Consider the following 14741-nt stretch of genomic DNA (forward strand, 5'->3'; position numbering starts at 1 on the left):
TAATATGGAATCATAGAATCGTTTAAGTTGGGAAAGACCTTTAAGATCATCAAGTCCAACCGTTAACCTAGCACTGCCAAGTCCACCACTAAACCATGTCCCTGAGCACAACATCTACTAATCTTTTAAATACCCCCAGGGATTGGGGACTCAACCACTTCCCTGGAAATTGTGGAATGCATTAAAAGTTTCTTCATTTCAGTAATATGTATGTGAGTTTTCTTATCCTTTATTTTTATGCCTGAAAAGTTGCATAGATTCAAGGGCTGTATATATACTGGGATGAATCATGCCAAATCTTGAACTAGGAACACTTGAGGAAACCTAGAGAAGACTTCAGAAGTATCAAATAAATAATCTTTTGGTTACCAAGAACTGTGTGAATAACCTTCATACTCCTTCACTTTTCCTGTTGAAAAATAGACTTTTAAAGCTGTGGAGATGAGGAACTGAGTTTTTCCAGATAATGTTGATTACAAATTTTTTTTTTATGACTTGGGTGGAGAACAGTTAAGTAACACGTAGTCCTCCAAAAGATAGCTATTATAATATCTTTCCAATGTTGCTTTTTCTTACTCCCTTTTTTGCTCAGCAGAGAAGCATTTTTTAATGCATTTGCTTCTGCTCTTCTTGTGTTATCATTCATTCTTCTTTCTCCCAGTATCATTGCTTGGGTTGCAATTGCTGTGCACTGGAAGTTTTTTAGTTTTTTTTTTCAGGAAGTATCTGGAGATCTCAGACACTTAGATAATTGTTTCCATTATGGAGCATTTAAGTATGAACTTTAAGGAAAGCTAAGAGAAAACAGTCATAAGAGACCTTACTAGAGAACTTAATGGAAAAATGTCATTGGGTCTTAAGAAAGTAATTGAGTACCCTATCAGAAATCTGACTCTTATATAATTTAGTAACTTCTTGTTAGTATGAAACTAATATTTTTACTTGTCACAATGCAGGTCTGAAGAAGCAAACAAAGCTTTTTCTGCAGCTGTGCAAATGCATGATGTGCTAGTCAAAGCATGGGCAATGTGGGGTGATTACCTGGAGAATATCTTTGTGAAAGAACGTCAGCTTCACCTGGGTGTGTCTGCTATTACTTGCTACCTGCATGCATGTCGTCATCAGAATGAAAGCAAATCAAGAAAATACTTAGCAAAGGTAAGATCTAGATGTTTAAAAAAAGAATTGGAGCTCCCACCTCTTCAGAAAAGGTCGGGAGATGCTGGGTTCAATGCTCAGATTTGTGCACTTAGAGAAATATCAGTTACTGATGGAAAGCTTTAATTTAGACTGAAAGTCTGCATATGGTTGCTGTTGGGTCATTGCGTGTAACTCATCATGGGTTTTTCTACTTCATTGGGATATCTGTTTGGGTTTTTTTTGGTTTTTTTTATAAGGTGTGGAACCCTTTTGTGAGAGAAAGGGGACAAATCACATCCAGCGTTTCTAACCTATAGTGCAGTGAAATATCTGCAGAAAGGCATCCTTCGGTGCTTTAAAAAGTAACATAATTTGATGTCTGTTTATCATTACTACGGATAATTCATATTAACTTTTACCTCGGTATCGCATTTCATTCCAAATAGGCTTTTTCTGTAAGTTTTTACTCTAATTCAACAATTTCAGCCAAAGTTCTTTGCGTTATGTATTTCTTAGTTTGGGGATATTTACTCTAATCTGTCTTACGAAGAAAATTTTAAAAATGATAGCAGACTATGGAAGACAATCTGTTTTGAACATGAAACAAACAGAGAAAATATTTTTTTAGATTGAAGATGGTCTCCATAACACTCTGGAGTTTATTATTCTCCCTGTCTGGTTACATAACTGTATAGTGATTTTTAGTCAGTGCTTAATATATTTGCATTTAAATTAAATTGTAGAAAAAGTATCATTAGGGGTGGACAGTTAAAATAATTAAAAACACCCAAAACTACTCAAGCTCTCACTTCAAAGTTAATTTATCTGAATAGCATATTTTATGTTCTATAAACATGCCTCATTTTCCACCCACTCCCCCAACCACAAACCCAAAGAATTTGTGGAATGCAGTTATATTCATTGCCTTTTTTCTGTCTCGTTTCATAGCAAGTAGTACGCTTACATTTGTTTTTGACATCTTTTAAATATTATTTAAAAATAATGGGGATTATTTAAAAATAAAGGGGAAAAAATGGCATTGGCCAGGCATAATGAATATAATTTCTTGTGTCCGAGGAGGCTTTGACACTTAGAGGGACTCCACTATCATATTAATGAAATATCTGTGGGTATTTTTTTCTGCATCATATGGTTGACGTGTCTTGAATTTAAGCCCTGAGATGTCTTCTCGAAATTCTCTTTTAGGTTCTTTGGCTACTGAGTTTTGACGATGATAAGAACACTTTAGCAGATGCTGTAGACAAGTACTGTATTGGTGTCCCACCCATTCAGTGGTTGGCCTGGATTCCACAGCTGTTGACATGTCTGGTTGGCTCAGAGGGCAAACTCCTTCTGAACCTCATTAGTCAGGTAGGTACAGAAAAGGTGATCACTAATTCTTTATTGTCTGTAATCCGTTTTCAAGATGAGATACAAATATTTTTCAAAGCCAATTAAGAAAATGCTAAGCTTTAAAAATGCTATTTTTTAAATATTTATATTTTAAATGTTGATGAGTTAAAAAATGTTAATTTCTCTCTATAAGTAGAATATTTTAAATGTCAAAGTGAGTGTTACTTAATGAGATAAATCCAGTAAAATTGTATGCCATATGTGCATGAGGCATTATAGCTTTCGCTCTGGAATTCTATTTATTACATTTTTGTGAACGTTATAGAACACATTTAGGAATACATATTTAAATGCTTGTAACGAAGGAGTAGGCATAAAGAATTGTTAGCTTTAGTGACTAAAGGGCAAACTGTTTCATTAGTGCTTTGCTTTTTCTTAGACTTGATTTTAAAAAACAAGGCCTTGTCTGTCACCATCAGAAATCTTTACCAGGGCTTTGTAAATTCTCACTTGAAGTTTAGCATGACAAATGATTAGACAAATAAGGATAAGGTTTAGGGAATTAGATGAAGAAACTGCCTTCCTGGATTTGTACCTTTGAACTGACAGATACGAGTTTTGATTAATCTTGCTTTGGGATTTTAAGATTTTACTGCCTATTGCTGTCTGCTCTGAAGCAGATTCTAAGAATAGAACAGATACCTGTATCTCAGTATGAAGTTGGTTTAAGCATGTCTGTAGACTAAGGGAGAATAAGCGACTTCTTTCTGTTAATGTGTTTTTAGATACTGTTTTGTTACGGCTTAGTGCGAACAGGGTTCAAACATCATGTTTTCAGAGATGTTAACTGTTTGTTCATTCAGGTTAATGTAAAACAATTGTCAAGTCCTGTTAACGTACAGGTGAACGTACGAAGCTCTCACATTAGCCTGTACCTCCGGCTGTTTCTGTCTGCAGTGCTCCACTGTTTCCTGAAAACTGGCAAAGGACAGCTGTTGTGCTGAATTCCTCACAGTATTCTTCTTCTTTCCTCCCCTTCACTCTTGATTTTTGAGATATGGACTTGATGGTCCACGTGGGTCCCTTCCAACTCGGGATATTCTGTGGTTCTATGATATCCAGCTCCTCTTATACTATCCCTTATCTTTGCTCTTTCAAAGCCCTGAGAACATGTATTTTTGTAGAGAGACAATATGTCCATGTGTGTTTGCATGTGCATTGATACTTGTGTACATAAATCTAGATAAGTATGTGTGTGCATATGTATACATATGTTTCCTTCCCTCTCTCTCCATAAAAATAAAATGAAACTTTGAAGAGACCATGCACCCAAACAGCTTAAGAAAGCAAAGTAGTTAAGGCAAAAATTCTGATGCGTATGGGTTGGTATTGTCTTGCAACACCAGTGTGCTCAGCTGTCTTCTGACAGCAGACAGGAAAAAACTTAATTTGACGAGTTATAGACACTTTTTATTGTGTGTAAAACTTTTAGAAGTGAGTGCCTACTCAGAAGTCCTAATGTAGTTGGAGCTTAGGCTCATAAATATCACAAATATTTTTGTTTATCTTACCTTTAAACTCCAGGTCCATAGAGGGAATAGAAAATAAAAAAATACCAAATTTTCTGTGTCACTAATTTAAAACTCTAAGTTTGCAGGAAGTACTAGAACCTCAACCTTACAATTCTCTTCAAATAATTTACTCTTGAATTATAGCATGAAGCATATGTGTGTCAGGCTAGTAATCTGCCATAAATATCATATTATTGAACAGTTAATTGCCATTGCAAAACTTCTACCCCTTACCATACCCATTTGGATGGAGGAAGAATACATGATTTAGTAAAATTGTGGCTGGAGAAGCCTCTAATAATGTCTTAAGATGTGCTCTGTTGTGGGTAGTACTTAGACACATTGTTTCTTCCCTTTAATAGATACTGAGATTTACAGATTTTAAAGGAGATGCTGAATGTTAATATCTCTTTAGCCTTTTTTTTTTTTTTTTTTTTTTTTTAATGAAAGGCATAAAATCTTTTTGGGTGAAATTGGTATCCCCTTACATTAAGTGCCACAATTAGGTGGAGTAAAGTTACTCTCTAATGGGCCTTCTTATCAAGTATCATGGGGCTCACAGGGAATTGTGGCCTAATTTAAAGACTAACTGCTGTCATTATGTCTGTTTTTCTTCCATTATGTACATGAATAAGATCTTTGAACTGGCCCAGCTGGTACTCTGGCATTATGCTGTCTTCAGGTTTATTAGGCAATATGATCTGGAAGCCCTAATGAGGCAATTCCTTAACAGTGTGTGTAGGGAGTTATCATTTCAACCTCTTTGTGTTTCTGTTACTGGAAGAAGCTTTAATTTCCTAGTTTTCCATAAGCTGTTATTTAAAACAAGGAGCTGATTATTACTGAATTGCACTCATTTACAAAGAGAATCTGTATGTGTTGATCTGACCTATAGTCAGTTTTCCTTAACTGAGAAATGTGTATATCTCCAAATAGGTGGGAAGAGTCTATCCCCAAGCTGTCTACTTCCCTATCAGGACCCTTTATTTGACCTTGAAGATAGAACAACGAGAGCGCTACAAAAGCGGTGAGCTTGAAAATTATCAAGTTGTTTTCAGCTCTTTGTAACTTACCTATTATTTTGAGTTTTACCTGATTTTACTGGGAAAATAGATTCTTTAGAAAACATACCAACTTATCAAGGCTAAGGAAAAAAATTCTTGATAAACTTTACTTTCATTCATTTGTTTCTGTGAAGTTAAATCTACAGATGGCTTGAGCTGTCTTGAATTTTCTTGAATAAAATATTCACCAAGAAGAGTTTACTTTCCTTCATTCTTATGTCACCTTAATTATTGAGAATCATGTGTTCTTAACTGGATTTTTGTCTCTAAAAATTAGTGGAGAGGTAGAAAATTCTTGGATTACAAATACAGAAGAGTGTCATAGTTTTCTAAGATGTTCTAGTCTAATTTTGATTGGAAGCATGAACCATGAGACATTCAGTTTCCTTTCAAACGACTCAAACTTTTAAAAATAATTTAACAAAACATGAGTTTATGTAACTCAAGTGAGGTAAACTGCTTTCTTTGAATAATCTGTACTTTTAACGTCTCTATAATAACTTCTTATGGTGAATTTTCAAGTAAAATGAGCATCTAAGTTTACACAAAATAGATTTTAGCTTTGAAGAAATGTTTAGAAGGTGGGGAGAACACTAAGCAACTTGCACGACATCTTTTTTTCTATGAACAAATCCTATTTAGAGTTGTTATGTCAAACAATTCCACAGAATTTAATTGTTCTTTTGTCTCTCATAATCTCCTGGGAATCCCAGGAGAGCTGCTTGAAGAACCCTCCCTTCTGTTCTGTATTCTTTGTTGCAAAGTGCATTGTTTATTTAATTGCCCTTTTCACTTGGGAATTGGTTCACTGAATTTCTGCACAAAATTTTGAAGGGCACTAATTAAATAATGTCTTATTTTTCTTTGGGTGCTCCTTTGGAGGAGGAGAAGATGCCCACACACCATCCACTACATTCATATCCAGAGACCAAAGTTTCTGTGCCAAATTCTTTGTATTGCCACATACCCATTTAGTGATAACCAGTAAAATATTTTCCTGTAGGTTATGCCACAAACTACTGCTGTGTCGGTGGGTTGTGTGAAGTAGTGAGGGGTCATCTGATAAAGCAAAACTCTCTGCTTAATCACTGACGGATGTAGTTGTAATGCAAGAGATCAGTTGTACTAAAAGACACACTCTATGACAATTTGTGTGTTGTTGGCACCAGCATGTTTATTCTTCAGTTATGTGAGAGATCCTCCCTAAAGGGAGGGGAGCAAAATCCCCATAATTTAAATAACTTGATCCTATATGAAACAATGCCAGTTACTACCAAAAAATGCTCTTGAAGTATAAAAGCTAAGGCTACACCTCCTGTGTGTTTTTGAAGAGTGTTTGTATTGCTCTAAGTTTGGGAGTCTGTACCATTGAACAGCATTTGGAACAGACTTTTCTTTCTAAAAAACATTTTCTTTCTAAAAATCAAATTTTCTGGAATTCAATAGGTAATATATGATTAATACTTAATAATTAAAATGCAAATCTAAAGCAAATTTTTGGAACAACTTATTTCATGCAGGCAGGTAACAAGTTTATGAAAGGTGATTTTTTTTTTTTTTTAATTTTTTTTTTTTTTATTTTCTGCTTTCCAGATTCTGGGCAACAACAGCCAAGTTCAGTTGGAAATCAGTCCCACTCTGCCTCAGATCCTGGGCCAATCAGAGCCACTGCACCAATGTGGCGATGCAGCAGAATTATGCATATGCAGCGAGAATTACATCCAACACTTTTGTCTTCTCTGGAAGGCATTGTAGATCAGATGGTCTGGTTCAGAGAGAATTGGCATGAAGAGGTATTTGACTTTAATACACCTTCATATGTATGTATCATCTAAGGAAAAGTTAGCTGCAAAATATTTATCTAGGATTATTCTTAAACATTAAAACGTAACTATTTGTTTTAATTAGTAAACTGATGTATTTGTAGAAGTGATTGTTCTGATTGGAGTTTTAAGGAGGTTGGTTATTTCTGGAAGCAATGCAGAGGTTTCCTAAAATTATTAACGTGGTAAATGCCTCTAGGATTTAAGTTGTTGCTTGTGCTAACTGAAAGTTTATATTCTTACATTAAGTTTCACAGATACCAGTTTCCTTCTTCATCTGGTGGTCTGTGACATGTGGTGATTATTGTCCAAAGTTTGAATTATAACAGAGAGCAGATGGACATGCCACTCCACTTTTATTTGCCTCTCAAAGTGTCAGGCTATTCTATTCTGTCTACCTAGCACAGTGTTTGTTTGAAGGATTCCTCATATCACATGATTTTCTAGTATATCACAAAATACAAAATCTAAAACTTAGCTGCTGTTGAAAGAGCAAGGAGTACTCTTTGATGCATTTCCACTGCTCAGTTTGTTCGTTTGCAGTGCTAATAAGAATCAGTGCTGTCGTTCTGATTGACCCTCTGATGCAATTCAAAAATGTAGTTTTAAGTAAATGTTTCTGAGAGGGTAACTTCACTACATAAAATGCAGTGTGGGAATAAGTACTTAGTTTCAAATCAGAAGGCCTAATCTTCCTAACTATTTTGTCTTTTTTTTAATCCTTAGGTTCTTAGACAACTTCAGCAGGGCTTGGCGAAGTGCTATTCAGTTGCCTTTGAGAAAAGTGGAGCCGTTTCAGATGCCAAAATCACTCCTCATACACTAAATTTTGTCAAGAAGTTAGTCAGCACTTTTGGAGTAGGTCTTGAGAATGTCTCTAATGTGTCCACCATGTTTTCTAGCGCAGCCTCAGAGTCACTAGCTAGGCGAGCACAGGCAACAGCTCAAGATCCCGTGTTCCAGAAGTTAAAAGGGCAATTTACAACAGGTAAATGTTTAAAATGTTTTTTTAAATATTACTTGTAATCTCTGGAAAAATTTCCCCCCTGAAGTTCAATTGTGAGGGCATTCTGCTTTTTTATTCTTCTTCCAGTATTTTTCCTGAGAAGGAAATATAGAAAACAGCACCTTTCTGTCATTCAAAAAAACCTGTAATAGTTTGTTCCAGTCTTCTGTCGAGTAATAAGGATAATTCAAGTGAAAAACAGACCTCAACTTAGAGAATGAGTATATTGTTATATTTTTTGTTACCTAAAACTGTGGTCAAATCACGTATGTGTTTAAAGATAAATTAGTTTACTTCACTATAATATTTTTGCAATTTGCATAGAACTACCTGCTATAGATGAGGGACAATAATGATCTCTATCTTATGGTGATGCCAGAATTTAATGAAATTTTCAACCCAGAACTCCGAACTGACAATATGATATGAAGTCTTTCAAAATAGCCTACTTCTGATGAGTAAGATTACTTTAGTGTTTTGGGTAATTAGATGATAAAAATCCTATTACATAAATTTACATCACTGTTAGGTAAATTGAATCAATAACTTTAATCAGATCTAATAAAGATGATACTTAAGGGAAGTAGCTTTTTTTGCTTCATTCATTTTCTCTTTATCAGTGGAATTACATGTTTGAGTATATGATGTTGATTTAAAATTCTAAGAAAAGCTTGTGTACAATAGAGTGTGGTTTTGATATATTTGGTGAAAAGTGTTAAGGCCATGCAGCTGTATATGACAGAAGGTGACACTGATTGGCATCCAGTGTTTTGGATTGCCAGGATTTTGAGTTTTGCATAAATTCCCATCTAAACTACATCAGCTTTTCCTTAAAGATAACTGTAGAATGAGATGAAAATGAATAGTTAAATATAGATGGTGTTTTTTTAACAGAAGAATTCAAACTTATTAGTTGTTCAAGCTGGAAAGATAGAATTTTTGTGACGACCTGGGTTTTCATCTTTTTCTGAATCTCTTTACCCTACTGGGACTCTGACTTCGATGATTCTGGCATGAGTTAAAACTGTATCATCTTAGCTTTTACGATTTACAAAACATGCCCTTTCCACATCATGCTGGTTCCTCTGCAAAAGCGCATCTTGCATTGAAAAGTTACTCTTCTTACAATTCTAAGTTACATAAAGTTGCCTTAACTCAAAATTATTTGAGGTCAACACAGCTACTGAGCATTTACAGAGTCTGACAAGTAGAGTTGTGGTGTTTTTTCAAGCATTTTACTGATAATGTTATGAGAATAAGTGAACTGATGGGAATCTTGTGAAAGTAACTCGGTTGTAGATATGACCTATATATCTTGTGCACGCTATGTATTGCATGATGTCCTTTTTGAGGCACAACAGTTGCATGACAGCAGACAATGAAAGCCCTGAACCATATGATTACATTTTTAATGGATAAAGTATACTAGGGAGAGGAATGTAAGTAGAAAAATTTTGTGTCTTTGACGGAAGCTTACAGGTGAAAAAAAATACATATAATACAAGTTTAGACTTGTTTTTAATTGTAAGTAATGGTTTATATGTCTTTACATTGCAATAGTAGTATAGTCTTTTTTTTATCTGGGGTTTCAGAAGGTGTAAAGGAAAACTAAATACAACACCTGACTCAAGTCTGCAAAATCTAAACTAAATGCACATTTCTAGAGAAAAAATTAAGAAAGTTTAATTACAATTCAGTTACAGTTTTTAGTTAAAATAAAGAATGGAGAGGATTTTCAGTTTTTATATGCTGTTGTATATTTTTTGCATGTCTTTGATATGTAAATGACATTTAATGTTTTCAGGTTTGCTGTCTAATCATATAATTATAATTATATGGAACAACATATAAAACCAAGAACAACAACATAGGCCTGGACATAAAAATCATGTGAAGTCATAAAATGTGAACTGCTTCTTAGTAGACTTCAGTTTAATAATGAGTAATTACTTTTTGTATTTTTTTTTGTTGAAGAGTTCATGTTTTATTTTTCAAGTATGATTAAACATGAATGTCTACAGAATTAAAATAATTATTTTGCTTAGTACTAGATTTGATTTTATTTTAATCTAATAAATTCAGTGTTTTAATTCACAAATGAAGCGTGCGAAAACAGAAGAAATTAAACTGATCGATATACTTATGCATTTTTGTAATTTAATTCATTATGCAGAAAATGAAAATAAGTTTTTTATTAATTTTGCAATAACAGTAAAATGTACACAAATAAATGAATAAGATTGTAATTACTATACTAAAGACAGCAAAGGCTGTTCTAACATTATGAGAAACCGTTTTTAAGTCATGCCTGCTGTGTCCTTTTGTCCCACTAGAACGTTCATGTTTGTTTGTTTTTCTGGTTCTCAGTACCAGTTGCATTTAGATGATGGACAGATAATTACAGTGGTTGCCTTCCATTTCAAAAGTATCCAAGCTGAGGAGCTGTCTTGGAGTAAACTATTTTCTTCAGCTATTTCCAGATTAATGTTGACAGCTATGTTTTATAGACACTTTCAACTATGTTTGGTTGCATAATCTCTTCCACCAATGACTTGAGTTGCATCTTGATGCCAGTTTGGAGCCGCTGGGGACGCTCACACCATTTCTTACATTCTAAATACTTTGTCTGCAGCCATCTGGACCATTGGAGCTTTGATAGGTCATCTTTTTCCATCCTAATATATATATTTTTAAAACCAAGTTTTCCTTTGAATTTTTTTTTTCCTGGAACTTCAAATGCATAGTTCTTTGACCATCTGTTCTTTGTTCCTTCTCTCCTTTTCTGCTAAACCTTTGACATCAAAGAACAGGCAAATGCTGAGAAATGCTCCCTTTGAGAGCTCTCTCAGCAGTGAAAGGAGGAGAAAAACTGCCTCAATTGTTCTTTTGTGGGCAGAGGATGGTTTAGAGTTTGGATCCTGCTTCTTTCTGCAACCATCTCTCCACTGAGGCTGAATACAAATGGAAATTTCCAAAATATACCCTTAAAGGGCAAGATAATTTTCTGGAGAGTTTTGGCACCTAGCACAATGAATTCTTTACTGCGAATGGAAACTCTAATCAGAAGGAAGCTTCTTGAAGTCCTAGTGTTTCTCTGAAGTGTGGGGAGAGGGCAGGGGGAAGAGCTCTGTTATGATTTTTCAACCTTTTTAAGAATTTGGTTTTTTCTTTTATCAAGAGTGAGCATAGCATCACTTGGGTAGCTCTTTCTTTACTTCCATTCAAATTTGTAGATAACAGGATGTTATCCAGAAAATCCAGGTCAAGAAATTGGAGTTAGCATCATATTTGACCTTGATCTGGTCTTTGCAGTCTTGGCTTTCTGGAGCTGAGTGATAAACCAGAAGTTCTGCTTCATATTCCTGCTTACCTGTTACTGAGATTTTTCATGTTTGTTGGTGCTTTCCAGAAGTTCTTGTGAGATTAAAAAGAACTTTTGGGAAAGTACAGAGTATATAAATGACTGAATAATAACTTCAAAAGCAAGACGGCTCTTCTCTCTGTCAGAGAATGCTTGGATCTTCTTCAGTATCATATGTATAAAGGATTTGAACTGCTCTGTGAAGCTAAGCTTTCGTTTCAGTCCTAAGTAACATCTTACATGAGGGGTGTCTTGGCTCTTTAGATGAAGGTCCTTGGGTCATGAAGTTCCAAGTGTAATCAGGCTTTGTCTATGGTCAGAATAATCTTTAAAAGCCTGCAAGTGAACTGTTGCTTACTGTAAAAGCATTAATCGTCTGTTACTTTTAACGGGTTAGAACTATTTTCCGCCATAGTTTTTTTTAGCTGTTAAGTCTTAGTTTGGAGGGGTTTTCTTTGCTTGTTTTTTAATTCCATGTTAATGTTCTGTAGGTCAAAGGTCTTGGGGGGACAGGGGGTTTGGTACTCTGATTTTGCTAACTCAAGTGTATTCTTTTTTTGTGTTGCTTCATGAGAAGTGATGGTACAGCCCTCATTCAAAAAGTATTAAGCGTTATCTAGTTGTGTTAAGAACCATCAGGATTTTTTAGGTCTGTCTCACTGGCAGGAAGATCGTGGCCCCTGTTTGTCCTTTCCTTGAGAGTGGCAAGAACTTGCCAATCATGCTGGGTTGGATGGATTCAGGTAGCAATTTTTGAGGCGTTCAAGACTTTGAATGAACGTGTTTGTTTGAAATACCTGTATCACACTGTAAAATCTTTACCAACATTGAGAACGGAGAGCAATTCTGTTCTTCTTCAATTGCAGCCTGTATCACAGTCTTCTGTGAATATCTCCATTAAAGATGAGGGGGTAAGCTTCCTACTCTGTTTAGGAAAAGATGGTGTAAGTAGTAAGGTATTTTAGACCAGCATGTGTTAGCTTGAGAAAGATGTTCTCCAGTAGTAAGTAATGAAAAAGTGGATTTGTTTGAAACAAAAATACTATTTATATAGATTAAGATGTCTGCAAAGCAGAGAGACTTTGTACACAAATAATGTCTGGTCTTGTATTTCCCTTTCTTCCAGCTGCAGTGATTTTTCTTCTCAGATGGGCTCTCTGTGACATGAGCAAAAAGACTAATTGAACTCTCTGTTTTTTCCATCTGCTGCTGGGAAACAAAACAACAAAAATTCTAACATAGGCATTTCAACAAACTAGAGCTATTCTTGTGGTGAACTGAATGACTTTTTTTGTGAGGAATATATATTGATGCATATTTTTACTACTTTAGTGATTCACATTAGCACAAAAACTAGTTGCAATTTGGGGGATACTTTCCTGCACTTTGGGGATTCAGGAGATAAATGATTCAATGATTTTGTCACTCTTCATGAAATTATTTCCTCCCACTGCTCACTAGAGGGTAGGCTTGGGATTATAATAAGAGTGTTTTACAGTAATACTGCAATAGATGCACTGCCCATACTAGGTAGAAAAAGAAAAGGGAATATTACAGAGTTACACTAATTTCTAACATCCATAAATACGAAACTGTATTTTTCATTATAGACTTTTTTCTGATAGAAATGGAAAGCATTTTGTATGTGCTGTTTCTTTGCTCTGTTTTGGGCTAGTAGACTTAAGGCTTCCACTGAAGGCTTTTAGCATATCAGTATATTGTGGATACACAAAGCAATATGTTGGGTTATGTGTTCTCTGATATTTTGTTTAAGTAACAGAATAGCAAAATGAAAGGAATCCTAGATTGCTTTGGTTTATTTATTTAGTAATAGTATCCTGTACATGTAAAGAAGAGAACTCGGAGAACAAGAGTGTATTTATAGAATTCTGTGAATTCTTCTGGCTAAAAAACCAAATGTTCTAACCGTGTCTGTAGGAGTAAGTCTTGTGGGTAATCAGAGTTTTCAGTCGTTTTAATTGTGCTTGAGAAAAACTTTTATATGCAGTAATAGTTGTGTGCATGTACTTAATTCATTATTGGCATACTTGCAGATAGATGCTTGTAGGATATTTATGTGGTCAAATTAATTTCCCCTCTGAGCAGCACTCATGATTGTTTTGTTTTGGGTTTTGTTTTTTTGTCAGCTTAGGAAAATATTGTGTGTATGTAACATACTGAAACGTAGATTCTGCAATAAGATTCAAACTCATTTTTGAGACTGTTAATTTTCTGTTGTATTGAACCATAATGAAGATTCTGTTTGTTCTGCTTTGGCTGTAAATCTCAGAAATACTGAATCGACATTTTCTGTTTCTTTCTGTTGCTTTTTCACTTGTAACATATTGAACTTAAAAGGGCGTCTTTTAGACTCTGTGATAGAAATGCTTTTTAAAAATTCCAGTCTGTTAGTTCACTTGCACAATTTGGGATACCATAACTAATGAGGTTTACAGAGAGAACAGTTTATCTTCTTATCTGTTTGTGTTTAATCTCTCATTGTTGTGGTACTGAAGTGCTGGACCATAATTTCATTTGCGTATGTGGTTTATTCATTTTCCCTCTTTTGGGAAATTCACACACATTTATTTATTTGTTTATTTGCTGTGTTCTGAAACTGTAGTGAAAGCAGTGTTGAGAAGATGGCATTGGTGTTGGCCGAGGAAATGGTTGATATTGCAGTGATTCCTGTTACAGAATTATCTGCATAGTGTATTGAAGACCATGTGTTGACCTTGAGAAAGTTCTTACTTCACTTGCATGTGGGCTAGAGGAGAGAGTTCCACGCTGCAATATTGTTATGTTGCAAAGCAAAGAGCAGTCTGTTCGCATAATATTGTCTTTTTTGCTTAGGCTGTCATATCTGTTCTTCCTGTGGTGGCATGCAATTGTTATCTAAGCCAGGAAAGAATAAAGAGAATTTTCTTGCAGCTCAGAATAGGAGAATAATAGTAATAGCAATTTTACTACTTGTCCTGAAGTTGCTCACAGATTCTACATTGTATCCTCAGTTGAGGCTCTCTCATCCCTTTTAAAAGTAAAAAGCGTCCACTGATTTTAAAGAAATAAATCACTTCTAATGAAACAGGCAGAAAATTATAGTGCTAGACTGTAAAATAAGCTTACTTTTCCTTTCACTAAATGATCTGATCTAATCTAATCAATTGGTTTATTACTGCTTGCTTTCTATGCGGTCTGTCTGGTTGCAGTATATAGACAGTAAAATACAGAAACAGTATTTAAAATTTTCACAGTATGTTTTTTTCTAATGTTTGCATGACTGTAAACCAGGAAAATCTTGGGAAGTTTATTATTTACTTAATAACAAAAAATATTTTAGAGCTGTGTACACAAAAGAGGTAGCAGATTCTGACGAGTGTAAGTTATATGTAACTTTAGGACTTTAGTAAAAGATTTTCTATA

General features: G+C 34.8%; 1 protein-coding gene across 6 annotated transcripts in view; it reads left to right on the plus strand.

Moving 5' to 3' along the window:
- Window positions 1-14741, plus strand: part of TRRAP (transformation/transcription domain associated protein) — a 103216-nt gene that overhangs the window by 77465 nt on the left and 11010 nt on the right. For all 6 annotated transcript variants that reach the window (XM_087731728.1, XM_087731727.1, XM_087731732.1 and 3 more), the window contains 5 exons: window positions 957-1158; window positions 2347-2511; window positions 5001-5091; window positions 6722-6921; window positions 7678-7939. In XM_087731728.1, the coding sequence (XP_087587854.1) occupies window positions 957-1158; window positions 2347-2511; window positions 5001-5091; window positions 6722-6921; window positions 7678-7939 (920 nt within the window). The remainder of the gene's footprint in view (window positions 1-956; window positions 1159-2346; window positions 2512-5000; window positions 5092-6721; window positions 6922-7677; window positions 7940-14741) is intronic.

The sequence above is a fragment of the Nipponia nippon genome, unplaced genomic scaffold (genome assembly GCF_047370975.1).
Source record: "Nipponia nippon isolate SJK-2023a ecotype South Korea unplaced genomic scaffold, ASM4737097v1 scaffold_5, whole genome shotgun sequence".
Classification (NCBI taxonomy): Eukaryota; Metazoa; Chordata; class Aves; order Pelecaniformes; family Threskiornithidae; genus Nipponia; species Nipponia nippon.